General features: G+C 54.6%; 1 protein-coding gene across 3 annotated transcripts; it reads right to left on the bottom strand.

The window, feature by feature from the left end:
- Positions 1–950: 950 nt before the first annotated feature.
- HAUS7 (HAUS augmin like complex subunit 7) lies at positions 951–27180 on the bottom strand. 3 transcript variants are annotated; one of them, XM_058712423.1, is made up of 10 exons: positions 27032–27180; positions 26039–26154; positions 21500–21567; positions 18468–18529; positions 9446–9537; positions 8751–8909; positions 8538–8634; positions 7769–7981; positions 6617–6731; positions 951–1047 (listed from the first exon to the last, which is right to left on the bottom strand). In XM_058712423.1, exons 1-10 carry the CDS (start codon positions 27128–27130, stop codon positions 980–982), a joined length of 1089 nt encoding a protein of 362 aa, XP_058568406.1. In that variant the 5' UTR covers positions 27131–27180; the 3' UTR covers positions 951–979. The 3 variants fall into 3 exon arrangements, with proteins under 3 accessions (XP_058568406.1, XP_058568405.1, XP_058568407.1); XM_058712422.1 differs by having other exon boundaries at positions 8751–8912; XM_058712424.1 differs by lacking the exon at positions 27032–27180 and adding an exon at positions 26610–27004 and having other exon boundaries at positions 8751–8912.
- Between the last annotated feature and the right edge of the window lie 418 nt (positions 27181–27598).

The raw sequence follows: 27598 nt of genomic DNA on the forward strand, positions 1-27598 counted from the left end.
CCCTTGGACCGTGAAGCTGCTGGCACAGCTGGACAATGGTGACCCAGGCCCGCCCGTCCCCCTCCCTCCCTCAGCAGCCTTCCTGTCCGGAGCAGCCCCAGGGAAGTCGAGGAGGAGCGGGAGCAGGAGCAGGGGAGGCTCGCAGCCAGGGCAGGCCTGTGTGGTGGGCCAAGTGTTTAGAGGGAGGCCCCTCCACAAGCCCCTTCCGGCCCGCCGCCAGGCTGAGGGAGGCAGAGGCCCCGCCAGTGGTGCCTGTTCCCATGCTCGGAGGGAGGGAGGTGGCCACGACGGGCGCACTGCTCAGGGAGATACTGGGTCACCCTGGGAAGCCCAGAGAGCAGCTTCCTGGACAACCAGTCAGGCCACTGGCAAGAATTTCCCAGGCGGGTGCAGGGAGGGAGGGAGGAAACACGTGCCCGCCCACTCAATTCCAGATGCGCTGGGTGCCGGGTGTCGGTGGCTGGGCCCGGGGTCTGCAGGGAGTCCTCACGTGGGACCCCAAGGCCAGTCACAGTGCAGACGGCAGTAGGGCGGTCAGGTCCCACGGCAAGGTGGAGACATCTGAGGCTTGGTGTCCCCAGGTTTCACCAGGCAGGGGCAGGAGCAGGAGCAGAAGCAGTGCCAAGGCCGCCTGGGACAGCAGGAAGCCCAGAGCCCGGGATCTGGGACACCACCACGGGGAGAAGGGCAGACTGAGCAGTGGGGGAGCCATGGCCCCCTCAGCCCCAGCCAGACGGCAGAGGGGAGGAGGCAGTCAGGAGGCGGCTTCTTGGAACCCGAGCTTTCCTTTCTGTCCAGCTCAAGTCTGCCCTCTCCCTCCTTCTGTCCCAAGCCGCCGATGGGGCTGATGGGACTGCTCCCGCTGAGCGTGTGGCTGTAACTGCCTCTCCCGCCTCAGGGCTGGCCCTGCGCCCCACCCCCCCTCCGCCCCCTGCCCCCGCGGCCCTGGCTCCTCAGGGCAGAGCTTCCAGTCCCCAGACTACTCCATGTCTTTCAGACTGTCATTGAAGATCTTGTATTTCTCAGTTAGTTCTTCCATTTTGGTGGCTGCAGACAGAAAACAAAATACAAACAGCAAAGTGAGCCCTAGTGCTTCCCGGCCCAGAAGAGGCCACTCCGCACCCCCCTCCCCCCCAGCCAGGCCTACACTGTGGTTCGCTGGTTCTCCTCCGGCCCCGGGCCCACCTGCGCCTGGCGCTCAAAGGGCTTGCAGCCCGGGCGCCCGGCTCCCAGCGTGCCCCCAGACACCGCCGGGCCAGGAGCCGCCCCTGTGGGTGCCAGGCCGAGCCCCAGCTCAGGCTCCACTCACTGGGCCGCGTCCGTGCCCGTCCCCACCCTCGCTCCAGAGCCCAGGAGCTGGGGCTTCCTCTGATTCTGCCGGTGTGTTCGATCTCGGTCAGAACAGCAAGCTACGCACGCAAGCAAGGCAAATGCCACGCGCCTTAGCTGCCCTCCAGCCTGCAGGCGACTGCCACAGCCCGCTACCCGGCTCTCAGGGAAAGGGGATGCCACCATAATTCGCAACTGCCTCCTGAGGTACCAATTTCAGACAGTGACCCCTGGGCATGACATACAGGGACTTTCACTCACACCCCTCCCCCACCCTGGGGACTCGGGGCACCACTCTGGGCTCTGCCTTAACTTAAATAGACACCTTCTTCCTTCTTCCGTCTCCTGGCTGGCCCTCTGCCCTCCCACTTGGCAGGGTCTCTCACTGACATTTGGTCCTGCCTGTCTGGAGGGGGACCCTGAGGCTCAGGCATCACGGGCACCCACGGCCCTCCCCACTTGTCACCAGTGCTCCCACTGGGTGCAGTTTACCGCCCTGATCACACTTCTCCACCGATGGGCTTTTCCTAGGTCCCTCTGGGTGTAACCTGCCTCTCCCGAATCCTCAGGCCATCCCCACCTCGAGCCCCACTCCAGCTCCACTCCGCCCTCCGTGGGCCGCCTCAACCCCGGGTGCTCCATCAGCCCGCACCCCTCCCCTTTGTCCTGGGCTCACGTGGCTCAGAGCTGTCTGGGCTCTGGGTTTAGGCCAGAAGCCCCCCGCCCTCCAAACGTGCAAGGCATTAGCTTCTGGAGGCTGCGGGCTTTGTGTCCGCAAGCCTGGACCCCAGCACTGGACCTAGGGGTGCGTATTTTCAGTTCTGTCCGCGGTGCACTTGGAATCCAGAGACACCCCGTCAGCTCTGCGCTCACCGGTCCCCGCCCTCTATTCTCCTTCCTCGCCTTCTCTGGAGGGCCTGCTGGCCACGGGCCGCTGAGATTGCTTATGCTTGCTGTCACTTTGTTTGCCTGTCTCTTTTCTCTCTATTCTCACAGATTTGTTGCTGCTCCTGCTGCCCCACCCCCCACAGAGCTCTTTCCCCGTGATGTTTTTCAACACTTTTAACTTCTAAGAGCGTGTGCTTGTTTTTCTCTTTGTTGGTGTTTCCTAGTTTTCTAGGTTAGGGTTTGCTGCAAAGTTCTCTTCTCTCCAAGACCCACGAGCCCTGCTGGTCCAGGTCTCTCTTCTCTCTTCTCTGGCGTTGGTCCAGGCTGGGGAGAGGGGGCCGCCCCCGCTCCACTCTGGGGGAGACACTCGTGCTCCCCAGCAGGAGCCCTGCGGGGCGCAAGGCAACGGAAGTGGCCTTCCTGCCGTGGGCCCTCGGGCCAGACAAAGGCGGGCTTCTCCTGTGCTGCCGGCCACACCGGGGGCCCGGGCTGCCGTTCACGTCAATCATTTTCTTTACGTGACAGCAGGCTAAGGCCTCACTGGCAGCACCGACCTGCCTCACTGGCCTGCTTTGCCTGCTCTCTCCCCTTCTGGCCCGCCCACCACTGCCCCTCCCCGGGGCCGCTGGCCGCAGGGCCCTGGGCCAGCGGCAGCTCTGGCAGACAGGATCCCCCTTCTCCCTTGGGCCGTGGCTTTCTCCATCCACCGCATGCGACCGACCGCTACCATCCACCCCTCCACGCCGGTGCTGTCAGCTCCCCTCCACTGCTCTCGGCACCGAGGCAAAGGGGGCTTCGGGTCCACCGGGTCGACACGGTGACTAGTGAATGACGACGGGGTGGGCTGCCCGCCCCACGTCACCGAAGCCCGCTCCGCGCACGCAAGGGCACAGCTCAGGACACAGGCCCGGCAGGCACTCCAGCCCCTCGCTTCGGGTTTCTTATACTGGGAAGGGAGGTGGCGCAGACACACAGACCTTCCCCCGCCGCAGAGCCTGAAGAGGTCACGGAGGCCGAAGCCCTCAGTTTGTCAGGTGGGAACAGGGAAGGCGGGAAGGCCGTTCCGACTGGCCCTGGCACAGAGGTGGCATTAACCGCTTCTCTGGGGTGCGTCTGCAGCCTAAGGACTCATGTCGAACAAAACCTAGGAGCTGCAGCGATGAGAGCCAAGCCCCGGCCCTGCGCCCCGGGCGCGGAGCTTTCCCTCATTACTGTCCAGACCTACAGGACGCCAGGCTCTCCAGGGCGAGCAGGCAGTCCTGTGCACCCAGCAGTCCTGCAGTCAGGTGAGACGGCACACGGCAAAGGGCAGTAATGACCGCTGTTCTATTAATGACAGCACGGTTCAGAAGCATTTTATTAACAGCAATTAAACACAGTGCAGGGGGGAAGTCACAGTGACAGTGGTGACCAGGAGGAACATTACGACAGCTTTTCAAATGGACGATTTTGTGGGAGTCAGTCAGGAAGAAGAGAGACCTTTGAGTGCCCGGTATACACGTGGCAAGTATTCATGCCAAGGCCAATGCCGGCTGCCTGAGGAGAGGGCTGGCTGGAGAGTCCATGCAAAGGGATGACTCAGAAGATCTGTGACCTAGCGCCACTCCTTGGGGCTGTGCTGGGGGGGGGACACATTTATAGGCGAATGCATCCACTGCTACCACCTGAGGCCGTGGCTGAGAGCTGGAGCCTGGGAGGAGAGGCAGGGGAGCAAGGACTTCCGACAGTCCTGGCGGGGCCGCATGTGTGCCCACGGCTGTGCACGTACCCAGGAGAGACCCAACAAGGACCCGAGCAGTCACCTCGGGCTGACCTCAAGGCTCGGAGCAAGCAGGAAGTGAAGGAGAAGGAAACGTCGTGAACTATCTGGCTGAGTGTTGATGAAAAATGAAGCTACACATCCAAGAAGCTCAAAGAGCTCCAAAGGGGCTAAAGCCGAAGCAGTTCACACCAAGACAGATGATAACGAAAGTGTTCCAAGCCAAAGACCAGGATGATCCTGAGACCAAGAGGAGAAGAGGGGCTACAAAAGGGTCTCCATGAGATCAGCAGCTGGTCTCACATCACAGGCTACGAAGGCCTGGACACAGACTGTGGCCCACACAGCCTAACGGTACAACCGGACCCTCTACAGACCGAGCTTGCCACCCTCAGCTCCATGGCGATGAAAATGAACCAATTACGGAGACCGACGTGGTAGATGCGTCTCACGAAGACGTAATCATCAGGGTCAGGGTGGCAGTTAGCCGTAGACAAGAGGAGACACACGACCTGGGACAGGGCGGCACCTGAGCCCGGCAGGGGTGGGGGGTGCGACTATTTCGTATTTCCATCCCTATGAGTTCAGGTTCCTCCCTAAACACTGTGTTTTGTATTAAAAAAAAAAAAAAAAGACCTTTTCTGAATGCACATTTCCATAATAAAACAATAAATGTACTCGGCCGAAACTTTAATTGAAACTAAATGCAGACACACTTTTGGCCCATCCAATAACAGAAATGCCAGAAGGGCCCGATCTAGCACTGATGAGGACGCAGGAAGACGGGTACCGCGTGGCCTCAGCGACGGAGATGGGCCTCGCTGCCGTGACGCCAAGAACCACATCCTAAGGACACGATCTAACATGGGAACACTGCATCTCCTGAGCAGACTGCTGGGGGGAGGGCACGTGGAGCACATAAGTGAGCCGTGCTCATGATGCAGACTGTGAAGACTGGGGAGCAGGATGGACGAACCGCGTGTGAACTAGACCGCCCCTGCCCCTGCTGCAGAAGCTCGCCCTCTGCCAGGGGCTCATCCACATTATATTATTATATTATATTATATTATATTATATTATATTATATTATATATAATAGTAAAAAGCTGAAAATGACCTACAGGCTCAATAATAAAAAATGTTAAGCAAATTACAGCAAATACATGGATAGAATAGCGTTTCACAATTAAAGATATTATATTACTTCAAGGGGTGCCTGGGTGGCTCAGTCAGTTAAGTGTCCAGGTCTTGATTTTGGCTCAGATCATCATCTCATGGTTTGTGAGTTCAAGCCCCACATCAGGCTCTGTGCTGACGGTGCGGAGCCTGCTTGGGATTCTCTCTCTCCCTCTCTCTCTGCCCCTCCCTGGCTCATGAGCGCGCTCTCTCTCTCTCAAAATAATTAATAAACTTTAAAAAATGTTACTTCGAGAACATGGGAAAATGTTTATAACATTTTTAATGTGTTTTTTAATTGCTTTTAATGTTTATTTATTTTTGAGAGAGAGACAGAGACAGAGACAGAGCTTCAGTGGAGGAGGGGCAGAGAGAGAGGGAGACACAGAATCTGAAGTAGGCTCCAGGTTCCGAGCTGTCAGCACAGAGCCCGACGCAGGGCTCAAACCCACGAACCGTGAGATCATGACCTGAACCGAAGTCAGACACTTAACCGACTGAGCCACCCAGGCACTCCAATGATGCTTTTTTTTTTTTAAGTAAGCTCTATGCCCACTGTGGGGCTTGAACTCACAACCCCAAGATCAAGACTTGTGTGCTCTAGTCACTGAGCCAGCCAGGCATCCCAGGAAAATGCTTTATAAAATGGTCCCAGGGAAAGAACATAATATAAAAGTGTATATGCGGGGCGGCTGGGTGGTTCAGTCGGTTAAGTGTCTGACTTTGGCTCACGTCATGATCTCATGGTCTATGGGTTCGAGCTCCGCATCGGGCTCTGTGCTGACAGCTCAGAGCCTGAGGCCTGCTTCGGATCCTGTGTCTCCCTTTCTCTCTGTGTCCCTCCCCCATTCATCCTCTGTGTCTCTCTGTCTCTCAAAAATGAATAAACGTTAAAATAAATAAGTAGAACTGTATGTGTGCTGTGATTACTTACACAAAAAAGTAAAAAATGATGAGAGGAAAAAGAATAGAGATAAACAGACCAAAATACTAACATCAATCATCTCTGGGTCATCAGGTCATAAACTGTTTTTTTTTGTTTTTTGTTTGTTTTTGGGGGTTTTTTTTGGGGGGGAGGGGAGCACAAGCGGGGAAGGGGCAGAGAGAGGGGAATAGAGGATCTGAAGCAGGCTCTGCGCTGACAGGCTGACAGCAGTGAGCCCAATACGGGGCTTGAACTCACGAATCGCGAGATCGTGACCTGAGTCGAAGCCGGACACAACCAGGTGAGCCACCCAGGTGCCCCAACGAACTGTTTTTACCATACCTCCACACATCTCTGGGTTATCACAATTTCCCACAATTAATTTTTTTTATTTTATATCCATAGAAAGCATTTTTTTTCAAAGGAGGGAAAACCTTATGCATCCGAAGAAGAAGAAGCGAGCAAGGGGCAGTCCCCAGCTACTCCCCAAATGCTGGTCGAGCAAGAAAGGGCCACACACGAGGCGGGCGACCACATACCTAGACTTGTGAGAGGGTTGCTGCCGCCCCAACAGATGCGCTCGTCCTGCTGCTGCTTCACCATCTGCACGGCTTCTGCCGAGGTGTCCGCGACCTGCGTGACCGCTCTCAGCAGCTGTGAGGGAGGGGGAGTGGCACAGAGGCATCAAATGCTGCTGAGCCCACCTGCAGAAGCCATCCCCTGCTTCCCCCAAGGGCAGCTGGAGAGTCACCAATCAGAGTTCTCCGTCCTCACTCCTTTCTTCTGGGCCCAGTGGGGATGCTGCGCTATTACGTGTCCCATCCCACACTAGTGGCCCAGCAAAGCCAGGGCACGATGGGAAAACCCATGTCCCAAGATAACAGAAGGGCCTCTCCAGTGAGAAAGGCCTGTACCCCATGGGACCCTGTCGGCAGAACTGTGGAGGACAGGACGGACGGAGGTTTGGAAAGTCCAGGAGTCTTTGTCTTAAACCGACATGGTTCTCGCTTCAGCAGCACTTAAGCTAAAATTGCAAAAAAACAAGATAAATCCCATGGAAGCCCTGGGCCAATGTCAGAGTTCCACGTGTGGCAACTGCACTCATAATCACAACCAACCCAGTGTTTTAGGTTGGACTCTAGGGATCTGAAATGTGAAACAACAAATGAGGAGGTAAATATCTATGTAGTCAGCTGAGCAGCGTGAGACCACTTTTTCCCATCTGTGTGAGCTGGGTCACAGGCAGGCAAACGTCTGGCCATCTGGCTGGCTGGCTGGCATAGTTCCTGGTCATACACAAGAACAAACTGGCCACGATACATTTGGGTATATCATGAAGACAGAGTGGCCCCAATACAGGGACAAAAAAGCTAGAGGCTGGGCTAAGGGTCCCATATGGTCCACTAGGACCCAGCACAGGCAGTACACAAACCTCTTCTGGCCCCAGGGTCTCAGCTCACCTAACAGCCCCCTGAAATGCGGTAGGATTCTCAGGGAACATCCACATCAGCCCTCCCCCTTCCATGGCACCAGGAGAAGCGCCCTCCCCAACCTGTCCAAGCCCCAGGCTGAGGGCCAGAGCCCAGCCGTGCCAAGCCCGGCCCAGGCCCCTGCCCTCATGTGTGCGGCTGGGGGCTGCGGAGGCAGCCGGAAGGGAGGGGGGGAGCGGGGCAGGAAAGGGTGATTCTTACTTGGTTGCACGAAGTCAGGGTCTGGTGCACGGCCTGGACGATGGGGCCACACGGGTGGAGGTAGGGGCCCGGGCGCCGGCAGCACTCACCCAGCTCGTCGTCGTAGACTTGGAGGAAAGCCACAACGAGCTGGCGGAAGTCAGAGACGACCAGGCGCAGCTTCTGGTCCAGGGTGCTGGTGTCGGCCCCGCTCACAGCGCCCCCTTGCTTGTGCTGCTCAAAGCACAGCGAAGCCAGAGGTAGAGGGGTCCTCGAGGCCCTGCCTGCCCCTGGGGCACCAAGTCTCCTCCCGCGTCAGATACACAAGACCGGAGGCAGAGAACTCGGTTTTGCGCAAAGCCGCCTAGCTTCCAGCCTCAGCGCAGCAGCTGCCGCCTGTGTGCGCCTCAGTCTCCTCCCCAGGAAGAAGAGGACAGGCCAAGGACTGGTGGGAAGGCCACGTGCAAGAGAGCCCATGAAAGCCCAGACCTCAGGACCCGGTGCACAGCCTGCGTGAGGCCGATCTCTTCCATTCTTCCGAAAGCCTCTCCACATCTGCCCAGTCTGCCTGCCTCTCCCCTTCACATGGGCTGAGCACCCACAGCATCCTAGAAGCCACGGAGCCCTGCGCGCACACCACCTCACTTAACCCTCACAGCACATTCGCTGTAAAGGTGGGGCCCCTGAGGCGGGGGAAGTCACGTTCCTCGCCCTGGGCACAAAGCGGGGCCCTTGCAGTCGGGCCCTCAGCCCCAAGCCCCATGGCCCCCGGGGAGCCGACAGCCCTCACCTCCACCCTGAGCGCCTGCAGTTTGGCGGCGCTCTCCTGCAGCTGCCTGCCCAGCTCCACCACGTTCACGTCCTCCAACTCCACGCAGGGGCTGGCCCTGCAGGGAGAGGAAAGAGGACGTGCCCAGCTGTGTGCCACCGCAGTCATCGGAGCACCCACCGGCCCCACGGGGAAGGGCGTGTCCCGGCTAACGGGACCAAGTGGGACACGTACCTCTGCCAGGCACCGCTCTGCTGCCTGAGGAAGGGCTGAACGTCTAGGGACCATGGCTCACACTCGGGGCTCAGGAGCGTCTGCAGGTGGGGGCTGGAGAAGAGCTCCCCCAGAAGCACCTCGTTCTTCTCTCTGGTGTCCTCTAAGAGCTCCTTCACACTGCTGGGGCATCCCCAAGGCCACGCTGTCACTGGCCACAGCACAGCCTCCAGATCTGCTGAGGCCCCCGGCCGAGGAAGCCCTCAGTCCCCCAGGGGAGACCCCAGGGGCAAAACGAGACCAGGCAGAGAGGCTGGGAGACGATGTCTCCGCCAGTCCCTGCCCTGCTTTGGTGGCCATGCCCAAGCCCCGTTCCCGTGAGAGCCCGCCTGCCTGCAGGGACAGCGCGGGCACCCGTGTTCCTCCGCAGGCCAGCCTGTCTTCTCCGAGGCCTGCAGAGCACCTTCACACCGACAGCCCGGCAGCGGGAGCGCTGTGCTGTGAGCACTGTCCCACGGGGACGTCCTTCCCGGGCTCGCACCTCGCCGCGCGCCAGTGTGCAGCTGCCACCACCAGAGTGGCGAGTAAGACCCCAGCTGGAGACGTACGTGGTGGTGGGCCTGGGTTCCCAGTGGGCCCCCCAGCCCTACCACCTCCACATGGAGCTCCAAGGTGCCCACCGGCCATTCTGTGGAGAGCCCGCCCTGAGCCTTTACCTGGAGCGGCTGCAGCATCCGGCAGTCAGGCTCTGGACCCCATCCAGCAGCTGGTTCATGAAGCACAACTGCTTCTGGGCGCAGGCCCGGCCCTGGGCAGGGAAGGGCGCACCCACTCACTAGGCCAGACGTGCTGGGGGGTCCCCTGCCCCACACCTTGCCCTGCTGGGGCCAGTGGGAAGGAGTGGCCTGCACCAGCAACTCCCTGCGCCCGACCCGGCAGCATTTTGGAGCGGCTTGGGGCCCACAGCCTCAGGGGCTGCTGTCATTGAGTGCTCCCAGCCTCGGGTGGCGATGATGCCCGGGACCAGGCTCTGGGAAGTGCAGCAGAGATATACGGGAGCAGGGCCCCGGGGCAGGGGCTGGGGGCTCCGGCGGTGAAGCACAGGACTCTTGATTTTGGTTCAGGTCGTGGTCTTGCGGTTCGTGGCATCAAGCCCCGCGTCAGGCTCTATGCTGAGAGTGAGGAGCCTGCTTGGGACTCTCTGTCTCCCCCTCTCTCTGTCCCTCCCCTGCTCTCTTTCTCTCTCACTCTCACAAACAAATACACCTTTGAAAAAAGAAAGGAAGATACACGAGCACGTGCCCATCACACAGCCCACAGCACAGCTTCTTGGGCGGCTGTGTGGAGCACGGCAGGGCCTGCCGAAGGCAGAACACGGCCCGCAGGGACTGAAGCCGCTCTGTTCCTCAGGAGCGCCCCCGGGCGGAGGCTTATTCTCCCTTCAGACTGACCTCTGCAGCCAGGAATGGCCTGTGATGACCCTTCTCCTCACAGGAAGAACAAGTGGCCAGACTTCACGGCTGACAGAGCCCCCCGGCCTGAAGGCAGCTGGGATTCCCAGCAGGGACCCGCCTGGCCAGGAGCTCAAGACTTCAAGAAGGAGAGGAGACTCACAGGACCCAAACACTTACAAGCTGAGAGGCCCAGTCCACTCCAGACAGCCTGGTGTGAGCAACGGTATCAGAAAGAAAGCCGGAGCCTGCCTCTCCATTTTAGATCTTCCCTGCCGCTGCCCTCACAGACCCACTATTCTGAGGGATGCCACAAAACGATTTGCTCAGCTGGCATCACTATAAAGCCCTCCGAGAAGCATCTGCACTTAAAGTGGGCATGGAAGGCACAGGCTGTGGTAGAAGGGCTGTGCGGTTCCTGGCAGCATTTCAAGCCAGGCAGCCCTGGCTTGGGGAGTAGATTTGGGGACAGGAACATGCTCTGCTACGTTTACAGCCCAGCTCCCTCTCCATGGGTGCCAGGCCTCCTGCCTATGGCTGCCTGGCACTTTCCTACAAGCCTGGCTCCCGGCTGTGTAGCCACGTCAACAGGATCAGTGGCTCTGCAAGCTTCTCAGTCTAAAACTGGGCGACTGGGCCCGGTCAGTACCTCCTGTTGACCCATTCTCCCAATCTGGCCAAGTGACACTGAGCCCGAGTAACATACCTGAGGGCAGCATGAAAGCAGAGACAGAGGTTGGGACACTGTCTAGACAGGAGACAGTCCAGACAGAAACATGACAGCAACTATCACTCAGGACCTCACGAAGCCTTGACCAGTGGCCAGGGCTGGGCCACCCTGCCTGCTGTGCCCTCCTCGGCACAGCCCTGACTCTGGTAGCCCCCCGAATGCCCGGGAAGAGATTGGTATCCCTGCTCTGGGCTCTGCCAGCCCGGGTCAGGACCGGGACTGTAGTGCTGAGCCCACTGGGCGGTCCCAGCCTATGTGTCCTGCCCGCTCCCTGGTCACGCTCCGGCAGCCTGGGGCACTCCTCTCCCAGAGGTGTTCCATTCCATTGAGCTGCGCTGGTGATTTGTATTTGAGATGTAACGCACACACCATGAGTTCACCCTTCTTAAGTACATAGTTCAGGGCTTGCTATGACAGTCACGGAGCTGCACAGCCCTTACCACTAGGTAAGCACAGGACATGACCATCACTCCCCAAAAGCAATCCAGTCCCCATGAGCAGTCACTCCCCATACCCCATCCCCCCACCCCCGCCAGCCCTAGCCCCTAGCACCCACTGATCTCCTTTGGCTTCTATGCATTTGCCTCTTCTAGACACTTCCTATAAATGGAATCTTACATACGTAGTCTTTTGTGACTGGCTTCCTTCACTCAGCATAATGTTTTTAAGGTTCGTCCACGTAGTAGTTTATTCTTTATTATTACTTGTTTATCCACGCACCGATTAATGGAGATTTCAGGGTTTTTTCCTACTCTCTGTCTACTAAGTAATACTTCCTGTTCATGTACAAGTTTCTGCGTGGCCAGTCCTGTGGGGTCCGCAGCTGGCAGTGGAAGCACTGGCCGTGAGGCACTCTAAACTGTGAGGCACGGTTTAGAGGAACCAGCAGGACTGTCTGCCACGGTGACTGAACCGTCGGACACTCCCAGCAGCAACGGATGAGGGCTCCAACCCATCCTCATCCTCACCGATGCTTGTTACTTTCCTTTCTGTTTGTTTTTTTAAATCCTAGCCCTCCCACAGCACATGAAGTGGGATCTCATCGAGGTTTTGGGAAAAATGTATTCAGCTCCTCTGCCCAGTTTTCTGTTGGCTTCCCTGTCTTATTATTATTGAGTTGTGAGAACTCTTTATGGATTCTGAATACCAGACCCTTATCAGATACATGATTGACAAAGATTCTCTTTCATTCTATGGATTATCTTCAATTACCTTCAATTTCTTGATGTCCTTTGAAGCACCAGAGTAGCTCATTTTAATGAACTCTAATTGATCTATCTTTTTCTCTTGGTTTGTGCTTTTGGTACCAAAATGACTTTTTAAAACTATTATGAACCCATGGATTTGAAATAATGTTGACAGGCCTCAGTCTACTGTGGTCATCATCCTTCCGATGCATTCATCATCTCACGATGTTCCCTCTCTGGCCAATGAGGGCTTCTATTGATAGCTGCCTGCTGAGTCCTTCAGATGTAACTGTAAATTCTTGGATGCCTGCCTGGTTCTCTTGTGTAACAAAGTGTTCCTGACTCAACTGGTACATTTCCTGCCCCAGGCCTTTGTTACAACTGGACTGTCATTGTTCTTGTCCTTTTAAGAGGATAAAGCGAGGAAACACACACACACACACACACACACACACACACCACACCACACACTCAGGTTTTAAGTTAAAATACATTAAGAGCTCATGCTGATATTCCCAATTCAAATTCCTACAGGGTTTGACCAAACCTAATTATCTTATACCCATATCTCCATATCTCCTTTCTCCCATGCTCCCCACCAACTCCCAGCTCTCAACAATGCCAACATGAATTATTTTGTTTTTATTTTTTATTCCATAAAAAGGAATGAAGAACTGATCCATGTTCCAGCATAAATGGCCCTTGAAAATATCGTGTTAAGTGAAGAAGTCATTACAAAAGGCCACATACCATAAGACTCCATTTATATGAGATAAAGACAGGAGAGTAGCGGGTACCAGGGCCTGTGAGTAACAGGGAGTGATGGCTTAATGGTCACAGGATCCCCTTTTAGGGCGATAAAAGTGTTCTGGAACTAGACAGAGCATACTATGGTTGCACGACAATGCGAACGTACTTAACGCTGATTGCACACTTAAAAGTAGTTCAGACGGTAAATTTTACGTTATGTGTATCTTACCACAATAAAAAATATTTTTTAAAACAGAATAGAACCCTTCAGAGCTTGCTGGGAAATTTTTTTAATGGTTAAAATGGTAAATGTTATGCTATGTGCATTTTACCACAATGAAAAAATCTTTAAAGATAAAAAGGAAGGGAGGGGTTCCAGTTCCAGGTAAGATGAAAAGACCAGCTTCCTCTCCCACTAAATACTCACCTCTCAGAGCAGGACAGAATGCATGTGGCAGGTGTCTATAGTCTCAGAAGGGCAAGTATCAGCAGGCATGTCAAGGACACATGCCAGAATCCTAGGTGACCATCGAGGCTGGCGACGATCTAGCATGTTCTCTCCTCTGGTCTCTCTAGACCTGCACTCAGCCCAGCTCAAACCCAGAAGGGAACATAACAGTACAGACAGAGAACTCCAGAAAAGGAAAAGGAAACCCCTAACACTCAGAGAGAGTAGGGAAAATCTCCAGGCTTTTTTCTCTCCTTCTGCTCTGTGACCCCAGACCCCAGGCAATATCATGGCAGTGGTGGCCGCAGCAACAAAGGTGGTTACTAAAAGAAAACTGCAGAAGCCAATACTCTGGGAGCAGGGAATCTTCCTCTCCATTCAGTGTGGTGCAGTCACAGAAGTGGGTGCTTTATGGCTGCAGGGCAGCAAAGGAGAGCCCTTTCCCCCAGGAACCAGATAGTATCAAAGAGAGGACAGGGAGTGACAAACTAGAGAAAGGGATCCCATAAATCTGTTTTGAATGTCTGGGCTCACCCCCACCCGTGCAGGGATAGATCTGATCTCCAGGAGCATACCGACAAATGATCACAGGGGAGAGACCGACACCAGATCCCAGGCTGACCGTCAGGCGGTCCACATGCAGGGAGGGCCTGAACAGTAGCACAAAGGCTGTGGAAAGCGGGCCGACCCTGGAAGCACAGGCCAGAGAAGGAGGCAGAACGTGCAGCTTACGCCTGACCAGGTCAAGTACCTGCTACAACACAAGTATCAACATTCTTCATAAAACTCAACAAGACCCAGAGTCAAAGTCAACGTGCATGAGAAAAGACAATGAACAGACGCCAATCACAAGATGGCACTGATGTTGGAATTACCTGACAAATTTCAAGCAGTCATTATAAAAATGCCAAGTAAGTAATCATGAGTTCTCTTGAAACGAAAGTTAAAATAGAAAACATCAGCAAAGAACCAACTTTTTTAAAAATATTTTTTAATTTATTTTGAGATAGAGATAGAGAGAGCATGAGCACGGAAGGGGCAGAGAGGCAGGGGGAGGGGGAGAATCCTAAGAGAATTCCCAAGAGAATCCCAAGCTCTACACCATCAGCACACAGCCCAGTGCAGGGCTTGAACTCCTAAACTGTGAGATCATGACCTGAGCCGAATTCAGACCTTAACCAACTGAGCCACCCAGGCACCCTAAGAAACAATTTTTTAAAAAAGTATCTTTTTTGGGGCGCCTGGGTGGCGCAGTCGGTTAAGCGTCCGACTTCAGCCAGGTCACGATCTTGCGGTCCGTGAGTTCGAGCCCCGCGTCAGGCTCTGGGCTGATGGCTCGGAGCCTGGAGCCTGTTTCCGATTCTGTGTCTCCCTCTCTCTCTGCCCCTCCCCCGTTCATGCTCTGTCTCTCTCTGTCCCAAAAATAAATAAAAAACGTTGAAAAAAAATTTAAAAAAAAAAAAAAAAAGTATCTTTTTTAGAGCTGGAAAATAAGAATAAATGAAATAAAAAACTCAGTGATGAACACAATAGCAGAATTGAGGGTACAGAGGCAAGAGTCAGTGAACTTGGAAACAGATTAACAGAAACTATCCAATGTGAGCAACAGAGAAGGGAAAAACATTTAAGACCATCATGGACTTGTGGTACAATAATAAAAGGTCTAATATGTGTGTCGTAGGAGGCCCAAACGGAAAGGAGACAAATGTGTGCACTGATAAAATATTTGAAGGAATAATGGCTGAAAACTTGTCAAATTTGGGAAAAGACACAAACTTATAGATTTGAGAAGCTGAACGAATCCAAAAAGGAAAGCCAAGGAAATATTCGCACAAACACATAATCAAATTACTGAAGACTGATAACAAAGAGAAAGAAAAAAAAGTTTTAAAGTAGCAAGAGAAAAACAATGCATGACCCACAGGAGAAAAATTACCCAAATGACTGCAGATTTCTCACTGGAACCCGTGGAGAGAAAGAACTGCCAGCCCAGTACCCAGTACCCACCAGGAATAAAGGGGAACACTAAGAGAATTTGGACCCAGCAGACCACTTCTAAAAGAATTGCTAGGGGTACCTGGGTGGCTCAGTCGGTTAAGTGTCCCACTTTGGCTCAGGTCATGATCTCATGGCTCATGAGTTCGAGCCCCGCATTGGGCTCTTGTGTTGACAGCTCAGAGCCTGAAGCCTGCTTTGGATTCTATGTCTCTCTCTCTCTATGCTCCTCCCCTACTCTCTCTCTCACTCTTGCATGCGCTCTCTCTCTCTCTCTCTCTCTCTCTCAAAAATAAACATTAAAAAATTAAAAAAAAAAAAAAACAATTGCTAAAGGCCATCCTTCAGAGAGAGGTGAAAGGATACCAGAAGGAGACTTGGAACATCGCAAATAAAGGAAGAATAAAGGACAAAACCAGATAATCAACTCAGTAGATGCAAAGAAAGCATTTACAAAAATTCAACACCCTTTCATGACAAAAGCACTCAACAACTAGGAATAGAAGGGAGTATCCTCAACCTGAAAAAGGGCATCTATAAAAAATTCACAATTAACATCATAGTCAAAGGTGAAGATCAAATGCTCTCCTCCTAAATCAGAAAGTAGGCAAGGATGCCCACTCTTGCCACTTCTATTCAACATTGTACTGGAAGTGCTAGCCAGAGTAATTAGGTACGAAACCGAAATCAAAAACACACAAATTGAAAAGGCAAACATAAAGCTATCTCTATTTGCAGATGATACAGTCTTTTATATAAAAAATCCTAAGGGAATCCACTAAAAAACCATTAGAATAAACAAGTTCAGCAACGTGGCAGGATACAAGAGCAATGTGCAAAAAGCAATTGTATTTCCACAGACTAGCAATGAGCAATACAAAAATGAAATTAAGAAAACAACTCCATTTATAATAGCATCATAAAGAATAAAATACTTAGGAACAAATTTAGATGTATATACTGGAAGCTACAAAAAAGCTTTTAAAGAAATTAAAGAAAACCTAAATAGGGATGCCTGGGTGGCTCAGTCAGTTAAGCACCTGACTTTGGCTCAGGTCATGACCTCACAGCTTGTGAGCTCGCGCCCCACGTCAGGCTCTGTGCTGACAGCTCAGAGCCTGGAGCCTGTTTTGGATTCTGTGTCTCCCTCTCTCTGCCCCTACCCTGTTCGCACTCTGTCTCTCTCTCAAAAATAAATAATAAAACATTTTTTTTTAATGTTTTAATTAAAGAAAACCTAAATAAATGGAAAGACAGTCCATGTTCATGGACAGAAAGACTTAATATAGTTGATGGCAATACCTCCCAAAACAATCCACAGATTCGACACAAACTCCATCAAAATTCCACTTGGCTTTTTTGCAGAAATTGACAAGCTTATTGTAAAATTCATGTGGAAATTCAGTGGAATCACTAATAAAAGCCAAAGCAATCTTTAAAAAGAGCAAAACTGAAAGATTCACATGTTACAACTTACTACAAAGCTACACTAATGAAGACAGTGTGGCATAAAGTCAGACATAGATCAATGGAACAGAATGGAGAATCAAGAAATAAACCTTCACATTTATAGTTAACTGATTTTCATCAAGGATGCTAAGACAATTCAATGAGGTAAGAATGGTCTTTTCAATACATGGTGCTGGGAAAACTAAACAGCCACATGCAAAAGAATGAAGTTGGAGACACACTTTACACCATACATAACTAACTCAAAATGGATCAAAGACCTAAATGTAAGAAGTAAAAACTATAAAACTCTTAGAAGAGGGGCACCTGGGTGGCTCAGTCGGTTGAGCATCCAACCCTTGATTTTGGGTCAGGTCATGATCCCAGGGTCATGGGATCAAGCCCCGCGTCAGGCTCCACACTGCTTAAGATTCTCCCTCTCCCTCTGCCCCTCTCCCCCACTCATTCTCATTCTTTCTCTTTAAAAAATTTTTAAAGACTCTTAGAAGAAAAGATAGGTATCCATCTTCATGACTTTGGATTTGGCAATGCATTGTTAGCTATAACGCCAAAAGAATAAGCAACAAAAGAAGAACATACATAAATCGGACTTCATCAAAACTAGAAAGTTTTGTGCTCTAAAGTATAATTCCAGGAAGCGAACAGACAATCCACAGAATGGAAGAAAATATTTGTAAATCTGATATCTGACATGGCTTGTATCCAGAACATATAAAGAATTCTTACAGCTCAACAATAAAAGACAACCCAACTAAAAAGTGGGCAAGAGAACTGAACACAGACATTTCTCCAAAGAAGATATCCAAATGGCCAACAAGCCCATGAGAAGACGCTCAACATCATTAGCCACCAGGGAAATGCAAATCGAAACCCACACACCAGGATGACTGGAATGAAAAAGATGAACAAATTTTGGTGAGTACGTGGAGGAACCGGAACCCTCACACACGGCTAGTGGGCATGTCGAATGGTGCAGCCACTTTGGAAAACAGGTTGGCACAACATTCTTCAAACCGTTAAATGTACTCCATTTACTACATTGACCTGTCACTACCACTCCTAGCTATGTACCCCCAAAAGAACTGAAAACGTGTCTTCAGTTAAAAACATATACACTGACATTCATCTTATTATTTAATAGCCAAAACGTGAAAATAATTATTTCAAGAGTTTGACAAGATTCTAAGGGTAGGGGTAGGGTTCCTTTGACTGATGCGGGTGTAGATCAGGGTCACTTCTGTTCAGAAAGTTGCAGGGGGCCAGCGAGTCAGGGAAAGTGCATGGGCTTGGACCAGAGGCCTGGGTTTGAGGCCAGGCTCTGTCACTGGGTGACCTAGAGCAAGTTGTCTGACACTTCCCCTGTGAAATGGGGCTAAGATAAGTACCTACTGCCAAGGGTGAGTGTGACAGCTACTCCACCACAGTGGCAGTGCATATGAAGTCACTGACCGAGGACAGGATGTGCTCTGTCCCTTCAGTCACCATATCCAGAGATCTGCCTCAGGCCTCCTCAGTGGCCTTCGCCGCTTAGCCCTAGGGGTGGCTGGGGTCTGTGCAAGGGAATCCTACTGATTCCTGTCCCAGGGGGCTGAGGAACAGTGGCTGGGATGCTGGCTTCCTGAGGCCAGAGGAAAGATACCCCTCCTACCCCTAACCCAGCCTCACCAAGGTCCCTAGCCTGTGGGGATGGAGAGGAACCTCTCTTACCTTTAGGAGCTCCTGGTCATCCAGCCCACACAGCATCAGCTCCTGGCCTAGTCTCACCATCTCTGTCAGAACACAAGGATCCTATTACCGCAGAGGCCCACCCAGGCAGGAGAGGACACCGTGCGCTCAGGGGCACACCGACACGCAGAGTGCCGAGCGCCACTCTGGGGACAGTGCTCCCGCTCCAGCATGGGTGGGCCGGTGTCCCAGAGGCCAGGCTAGGCCCAGAAGGCCTAGGTGGACAAGGAGGCAGGGACAGGATACCTAGGAATGCCTCTGGCTGTGTGACCCGCATCAGTTTCCTGGGCTGAAAATAGGGCGTCACATCTGACGTTCTTCCATATAAGGAACACTGTCTGGCTTCTAGGAGAAGCAGCCAGCCTCCTGAGGAGCTGACAGAGGTCAGGGAACCTTCCTACAGGCTTTTATCATCATCGTCTCCTTTCACCTTGCCAGCAGCTCTAGGAGGCAGACCTCAGCTCCATGGTACAGATTGGGAAACTGAGTCACTGCCTGGTGCCCAGCCATACCTTATCGGGTGCCCTGGGCATTTTCTGAGCAACCATCTGGTACAGAGACAAAGGCCCGGACTTGGAGCTAGAAAGCCTGAGGCCAATGCCAGCTCTGAACCCCCGAAGTAGCTCTGTGGCAGTGCCCTTACTCCTTCATGGGCAAAGCCCATCTCCTATGCCGACATGGCTCAGTGATCCAACAGGCCTAACTCTGGCATCTGCTTTGGAAGGTTTGGTGCAAGAAACGAGCAGAGCGTTTTTGTGAAAGCGCTAGTAATCCCGGAAACAGAGTACAAATACCCTACTCTACCCACAACCCTTAACCCCAAACCCTCGTGTCCTCCACAGCTCCTCTCCTGCTTAGGCCACGTCCAAGTCTCGGTGAGCCCGGCCAACCCCCGCTTCAGGATAAGCCCGGGATCTGGCCAACACTCTACCTCCACTGCCGCCCCGTCCCCATGTCTTGCCTGCATCACCGCAACATGCCTCCAGGGCTCTCCCGGCCTCCGCCCGGGCCTCCCGTTCTCAGCTCAGCGGCTGTAAGGCCCCTGCGACACCACAGCTTTAAGCTTAAGTCAGGCCACAGCTTTCCTGACAATAAAAACTGTCCTTCCATGGCCCACAGACCTAGCCTGATCCGGCCCTGTGGCCTCTCTCTCTGCCCTCGCCCCACCACTCTTCCCTTGCTCTTCGCTCTGCAGTGGCCACCCCGGCCTCCTTGCTGCTCTTCACAGCTGCAAGACACAAGCAAGCCTACCTCAGGCCCTTTGCACTTGCTGTCGTGTTACCCTGAACACCATTCTTCCTGAGATCTGCCAGGCTCGCTTCTTCCCTTCCTGCAAGTCTGTGTTTAAAAGGGAGGCCTTGGGCACCTGGGTGGCTCAGTCGGTTAAGCGTCCAACTCTAGATTTTGGCTCGGGTCACGATCTCACGGTTTGTGAGATGGAGTCCCATCTCTGCGTTGACAGTGTGGAGCCTGCTTGGCATTCTCTCCCTCTCTTTCTCTGCCCCTCCCCCGCCCATACTCACTCTTTCTCTCTCTCAAAATAAGTAAATAAATATTTTTTTTTAAAATTTTTTTTTAATGTTTTTTATTTATTTTTGGGACAGAGAGAGAGACAGAGCATGAACGGGGGAGGGGCAGAGAGAGAGGGAGACACAGAATCGGAAACAGGCTCCAGGCTCTGAGCTGTCAGCCCAGAGCCTGACGCGGGGCTCGAACTCACAGACCGCGAGATCGTGACCTGGCTGAAGTCGGACGCTTAACCGACTGCGCCACCCAGGCGCCCCAGTAAATAAATATTTTAAAACGAAGAGAGAGAGGGAGGCTTTCCCCAACCATCTTATATCCACAGGAGCACCCTTCACCGCCCATGCACCACTCTGCCCTCACCTGGCTTGCTTTATGGCACTTCTCACCATGCAACACAGAACTTTGCTGCCTCCATCTATCACCTGTTTCTCCCAGCTGGCATGTAAGGGCCGTGTGAGCAGCACCTAAAACGATGCCAGGTGCGTGGGAGACACTCCACAAATACCGGTCAAATGAATTCATGAATTGTCCGAATCCTCTTTGGAGGATTATACACTTTGACAAGCACCCATGTCCTACCACCTGCTCTGACACTTGGCATGCTTCCCCGGGTGGGCGAGGCTGAGGCTGTCACCCCAGCTCTACAGAAGAGGAAACTAGGCTGGGGATGGCGAGGTCGAGGCTTTGGCTGGACTAAGGGCACGGTTAGTACCTATGGGTGGGTGGGTGTGAAAGAATTCAGATGCAGGCTGATGGCCAGGCTCACCTGGCCTTGACGTAGTCCCATCAGTAGGAAAGTGCCGGCCATAACACACTGGGGAAAGGGCAGCACCGCTGTGCAGCCCAGGCCGGTCCTTCACGCTCCAAGACACGACACCCTGTTCTTCTGGGCCATTTCAGCCTCGGGGACAACTGTCCCTGGATAACTAATCTGGCAGTGACAGCCGGGGCCTGCACTGGGGCTCCAGGGTCCAGGTCACCCACCCTGGAGTAGATGGGCCAAATGCAGGCCCACGAAAATCTGACCTTCGGAGACACCATTGTGAGGACTGTTCCCTATCCCCTTTTGCCTAACGTTCATCACCAGATTAAGAACCGTTTTTGCCAACAAAAGATCGAAAAGAAGCAGTTACAAGACAAGCCCTATGGAGAGCTATCGAGCGTGCACATGGCAGAAAGATGGGGACGGAACCACCAGTGGCATCGGCAAGAACCAGTCCCCGCCTCTGGTGCCCTGGCGGGTGGGCTGGCAGGGTGACACATTCTTGGTCTCATTCGCATGCCCCTGTGAGAGGAACTCTCCCACTGGCCTACGCACAGGGTGTGAGTGTGCCCTGATTCTAGAAGGCTCTGGCAAGATCTCCAGGGTGTGCGCTGGCCAGAAGTAAACACCAATCCAATGGGAAATTCACTCCATCTTGCTAAGGAGGGCACGCACAAGCTCAGAATCCACCCCCCAACTCCAAAGTCCTGTAACGCAGACTCACCTTGGATCTTCACCTCGACTGGGGCCCCCCTTAGTGAGCTGAACTTGTCCTGCCAGGAGGGGCAGACCCTGCAGGCAAAGAGCAAAACTGGTCAGTCCTGAGCGGGCCGCAGAGGCTCCTCGTGACCTCTCCCCGCACGTGCTCTAAAAAAGTGAATTACTTGTGCATGAGCTAAACACCACTGAAATGTTCACTTTGAAATGGACGCTTTTATGTGATGTGAACGTCAACTCCATACGTTAGCAGGGGGAAAAAAACCACAAGATATTTCTGCAAGTGAACCTCAGAAATGTGGATTTGAATACTGAAATTTAAATTCTCATGATAAACAAAATGACCACCCAAGAGGAAAATCCTGATTTCCTCAGAGCTTGAAGCTCTTTCTCAGAAGGAACCGAGGGGCTGGCTTTTCTTTCAACCATGCTGCAGGTTCATGTGAAGGCTGTCCACCAAGGCCCTTCCTGCCCGGGCATCCTTGAAGCCCTGCCTGGGTGTCCCCTGGGAAGCTGGGGGAGGGCCAGGCCCACAGACATCCTGGCATCCCTCCATCACAGCAGGACCCGGGCACTGACCTCCCACTGAGCTCCCATCTCCCAGACCGCAGGCCCACTGAAGCCAGGAGCCAACTTTTCATTTTATACATCTGGGCTCTAATGCCATGGCAGCCAGCACAGAAAAGGCAGCCAGTGTGTATTAACAAATGAATAATCAGGGCCTCTTGCCATGGAATAATGTGCCATTAGTAAATGCCCATGCTTAGCTCTTTCAACGGAAGGACGTTTTCTCTTTTTTGAAAATCTTAAATCAGCAGGACATTAGGCTACTCCAGTTCACACCTTTAAACCATTTGGGGGCTCCTAGTGTGATAGGTTCTGGGATCACAGCCCCAGCCCCTGGGTTGGGAGACAGCAATCCCAGCTGTCCCCCTAGGTCCAGCAGAGCCCCAGCCCTGATGATACCAGATAGATACATGGGACGGTGGCCACTCATAAGCATCTTGCCTTAAGACACCGAGCTGATGGGCAAAACCGTTTCCAGAGACCACATCCAAAGGCAGGCGTCATAAGCAACACACAGCAGGCCCCCCAGACTGGGTCTCCTCCATGATCACGAGACGGTCTGAACACTGCACCCCCAGCCCCTAGCACCAGGCCTAGCACAACACCAAGGCCGTGGGGACGTTGCTCCAGCTGCTGAGACTAACACCTGCCTGCCAGGGAGCCTCAGGAGCTGGCTGCCAGGGCAAGCCCCCCCTACAGAAAGATGAAGAGGCTCTTTCCACAGGACAGCGGGGACCGGGACTCCACTCTGCCATCATGGTGTGGTGGCCTGCCAGCCCTAGGGACCTGCTGACTTTGCATGGTAGAAAAGGGCAGGGCAGCTGTTCCACGAAGCGGGCTCACTTCTCCATCCCTGGGGCCACGCCTCCGAATGAATGCCTGCGTCCCAGGCCACACCTGCCCTGACAATACTGGGACCCTGGGAGCTGGTGGGGCCACCCTGCACCTGAGGCCCTGGGCCCCACGCCGCAGAAGTACAGCAGAGAGGGAGCCTCAGCTATATCGCCTGTCTTCAAGACTCACTGAGGCAGCCAACTTTTCTGCCAAAAAGGGGTGGGGCAAAAGGAGTGGGAGAAGGAGCCCCCCCGCTGTGTGAAACGCTAGGAGGCTGGGCCCTGGGCCTGGTTGCTGGGCGACGCTCCCACTCATAAGGCGCCAAGGAGCAGAGAGCACTCAGCAATCCATCAGGCTGGACCACAGCAAACCACTTCAACACACTAAAGAACAAATCCACAAAAGTCTAAGCGACCTCACTTGGAAAGGGCTTTCATTAAAGTTGATTTTCCTGAAGCAGCAGGGAGCAGGGCAAAAAGGAACGGCACTCAAGGCCTTGAAAAGCAAGCACAGCTCTTCAGGAGCCAAGGAAAGCCAGGCGCCCTGAATTCAGCAACGCAGGGGACCCCGTGGCCCTGCTCCACCCCACGCTGCGGGCCAGCTCGGCACACGGGCCGGCCAGAGCCAGCACGCTGAGCCCCACGGCCGACACTGGCTACAGCTCCCAGGTTCCACCCGGAGTGGGGTGAACAGAGCGGCCGTAAGCAAGAGCTGAAACGCAGAAGCCACGTGCAAAGAAAGCCTACATGAAATATGGGAGAAACTGAATTCTATCCAATTCTCTTTTCAGGCCCTTGAAAGGCCCAGGGCACTTTTGCCAGGTTGCGATTGTAAGAAGCAATTATCCGTTCCCTGCCTATTCCTTCAGAGGATTCAGCTTCTTGTATTTATAAAAGTACTAAAAGCACTTCAGGAACGTACCCATATACTCCCACGCATCGCTCTCTGGGCAGCAGGTGACCCAGTCCCCAGCATCAGATTGGGCCAGGCAGATCTGGGCTCTGTCCACGAGAGCCTCTCCAAGACATGGCTGTGGCCTCCCTAGTTCTGGGAGAACGCTCGAGACCCCATTCCCACTACTGCCTCTCCTCCTGGATTCCTGGACCATGCGCTGGTCCTTCCAGGGCTGGCAGTGGCTGTCACATGAGCCATGTGTCATTCCAAGCCAGCCTCCTGCCATCCTGGGGCTGTTGCAACAGTCTCCATCTTGGTCTCCCTGCCTCCAGCCTCTCCCCTCCAAACCCATCCACCACAGAACCCCCGAGTCACCTTGCCAAAACTGCCAACTCCAGAAGGTCGCTCCACGCTGGCCCTGCCTAGAGCGTGAGGTACAAAGGCCTTCACGCGGCTTGCAAGGCTCTGCATGAGCTTCCCCGAAGCTGCTCTTCAGGACACTGCTGCCCAGCTCTCCCTCCCACACCTCAGTCCCTCACCCCTGTTGAAATGAGCACCCGCCATTATCTGTCCCCTCCCAGATCAAATGCCACCTGCTCCTTGCCAGCACCCATAAGATTCAGAACACAGAGATATGCCCAAGTCTGGGGCTCATGCCTGAGCCCTTTGCAGCACTGGAGTCCCCGTTCCTTGAGGACACCCGTCCGAGCCTGAGGCGCCCAGAAGGACACACGGGTGCGCATGTGTCCATGCACCTGCTTGTCAGCCCACAGCCTGGACCACACGTGCGGCCTGGGGCTGATGCAGGAGTCCTACCTGCTACCTGCCCTCCAGCAGCTCCCAGTACTTTGCAGAGCCAGACAGGACAGCAGGCCAAGACAGAACTCATGGGCTGAGGGCTCTGGTAGCGGTATGCTCAAAAGGTTGTGGGTATCCAGGGGAAAGATGGATATGTTTTGCCCTGGGAGCTGGGGAGAGTTTATTTTTTTTTTATTTTAGAAAGAGAGAGAAAGAGAGAGGGAGAGAGGGAGAGAGAGAGAGAGAGAGCGTGTGAGCCAGGGAGAGGGGCAGAGGGAGAAGGAAAGGGAGAGAGAGAGGGAGAATCTTATGCACGCTCTAAGCTCAGCATGGAGCCGGACTTGATCCCACAACCCTGGGATCATGAACTAAGCTGAAATCAAGAGTTGGATGCTCAAGTGACTAAGCAACCCAGGCGCCCTTGGGAGCTACTTTAAAAGGAGTCGGGCCATGTGAGCTGGGTCTTTGAAGGCCATGTAAGAGAATGTGTAACATGCAGAGACCTGAAGGGTGTTTCCAGGAGGGAGAGAAAAGGTTATGAGAGTGCTCTGAGGCCTGGAAGACAGGACAGGCTGCTGGAAATGCAGAGGCCCTAACATGCAAACGCCTCCTCTTCCTCCCAGCCATTCATTGGACACCCAGCCCAGGGCGAGGCCTGCTGCCGTCCAGTGGCCTGGCAAGTACACCAGCTGGGTGCAGGCTGGATCCTTGCTGCTCCAGTACCGGGCGCCTGCCCGGGCATCTTCCTTAGCTGCAAGGGCAGACAGGCAAGGCTGAAGAGGAACAGGCCCACGCCTGGCCTCCTGAGAGACTCCTGTACCAACCGTGGCCACTCCAGAGAGGGCCCCGGGGTCACGCCCAACAGTACAGGAGGCTGTTCTCCATGAGGCTTGGTCAAGCCTTCCGCACTGCAGCCTTAAGACAGATGCTCAGCTCAGGGGCTGCTGCTCCTAAGGAACAGACTTCCCTTAAGACTTTCTGGATCTTTGCCCTTGCCATCTGGGCAGGCTTTGCTCCCCTTGCAGAGTGCCAGGCACACACAGCAGGGCACACCTTGACCTGAAGGGCTGGGAAACAGGGTCTCGGCCCTGGTTGTCACTCCTCAGTGGCAAGACGTAAGACAGTTCACAACTCCAGACTGAGAATGAAGGGATGGAGGCCCTGTCAAGTCTGAAACTAGTAGAGCGAGAAGAACACTCAGAAGCACCACGAAGCACTTCAGCAGGGCAGCAAATGGCCCAGCTAGAGCCCTGGTGTGGGGGTGCCAAGGCAAATTTGAGCCCGGCTTTCGTGGCTGGCACTTCTTTCCCAAACAGCTGCTCTCGTGATGTCCGGGGGTAAGGTATGAAGCCCTCTGGGAGTACCACTGCTTGTAAAAATATCAACCCCTCCCCCTTCCCCAGGTGGCCCCGGGGGTACCCCAGGGACTGGGAGGAAGAAACAAAGATGTTACCGAATACACATCCACTCCAGGATTTCCAAGCGGTACTTCGAGGGACTACACAGCAGTTCCTGAATGGTCTTGGGTTCTGTGATATAAAGACCCTCCAGGACCGGGCAGTTGAGGTCCTAAGCAAGGAAAGGGAAAACCAGGAAGCTTTAGAAAGTCTGACCGAAGGGCAAAGATGCACTTCTGCTCTCATGCTCTCCATGCACCCTCCCTCACACCAGGCTGGTGAGCACACGCGCTCCCCACCCCCGCGGCCGACACGCGGCCAGCAGCGCTGTCCCTCCCACTGTCCTTCCGTCTTGCCCAGAGGTCAATTCCCCTCGTTCTCAGCCCACCTGCAGTGGCCTGCCACCCCGCCTCCTCAAGTACGCCCCCTCCGCGCATTGTAACCTAGTAGCAACTAGGGGCTCTGACGAGATTGCGAGATTCTGATCCCGGCTCCCGGCTAGGAGACCCAAGGAAAAGTCGAGTGAGAGCGCCCGTAGTGCCGGTCTGCAGGGAACGGGGAGGGGGACCGGCGAGGGGTGGGGCGGAACAGAAGCAGGGCGTGCGGGACCCGGGCCGGCGGTCGGACCTGGTGGAGCGGGTCTCCTCCCCACGGGCACCTGACTCCCACTCGACAGGGTGACACGGACCCCGCCCGTCCGTCTCCCCCTAGACCCCGCGAGCTCCTGGAGGCCAGGGCCCGTGCCCTCCCCGCGTCTGCACTTGCTTCATGCGCCCAGCCAGGTCCCGCAGAATTCCTGCAACACAAGTTAAGGGGCAGCACCCGCGTGGCGCCAGCCCGAACTACCAGGCACGGACCACGCAGACGGCAAGCGTGGAGGCCCAAGGAGCAGAGACAGGTGCCCCCCAGCCGCCCCTGCAGCGGGACACAGGCCGCAGCCGGGAGCTAACACAAGGGCGGGCGCGTCGCGCCGCCGACTTCCGCTGTAGGCCCTGCCCTCCCCGCCGCCCGGCCGCCGCTGTCCGGGTGGCTCCCTGGGCCCGCGGCACCTTTAGCTTCGCGAACACCTCCACGGCCGCCTTGAGCACGCCGTCGTCACCCTCGTCCCGGTAGCCGCCGCCGTCGCCGCCAGCACCCAGTCCAGCCATGTTTCGCGCTCTGAATCGCGCCCCGCCCCCGCCCCAGGCTCACCGGCTGACCCGGCTGCCAATCACACCCAAAGCCCTGCGCCCGTCCCGCCCCCCTGCCTGTGCCCGCCCCCCGCCCCTCCCACCCTCTCCGCGCCCCCATTGGGCTGCCGCTCCACGCGCGCTGTGGCACCACCCAGGAGGCCGGCCTTGGGGAAGGGGCGGGGCGCGGGCTAGCGCGGCCTGGCTCTCCGTGGCCCCCTCGCTCACGCCGCCTCTGCTAGCTGTCTGGGCGGAGGAGGCGTCCGGGCGAGCCTTCTCCGGGAGAGGGCGCTCCTGCCTTGGGCGGGTTGTCCTCTCGAGGATGGAGAGGCGCCTTGTGGGTGGGACGTAACTGGGACTTGAGCATCCCGCTCCCCGCGCGGGGCTCTAGCTCCCGTTTCCCACGCTCACGGCTGCAGCTAGAGGGACGTTTCTTGTGCTCCAATC

Source organism: Neofelis nebulosa, chromosome X (genome assembly GCF_028018385.1).
Source record: "Neofelis nebulosa isolate mNeoNeb1 chromosome X, mNeoNeb1.pri, whole genome shotgun sequence".
Lineage (NCBI taxonomy): Eukaryota > Metazoa > Chordata > Mammalia > Carnivora > Felidae > Neofelis > Neofelis nebulosa.

What these genes read in the sequence shown, in the direction of transcription:
- HAUS7 (XM_058712422.1), bottom strand. Translation starts at nt 27,130, where the DNA reads ATGGCTGGACTGGGTGCTGGCGGCGACGGCGGCGGCTACCGGGACGAG. An exon ending in AGGTGTTCGCGAAGCTAAAG is followed by an intron (nt 26,155 to 27,031) that starts GTGCCGCGGGCC and finishes TTCCTTGCTTAG; the next exon opens with GACCTCAACTGCCCGGTCCT. An exon ending in CAGAGCGGTGCCTGGCAGAG is followed by an intron (nt 8,635 to 8,750) that starts GTACGTGTCCCA and finishes CTCTCCCTGCAG; the next exon opens with GGCCAGCCCCTGCGTGGAGT.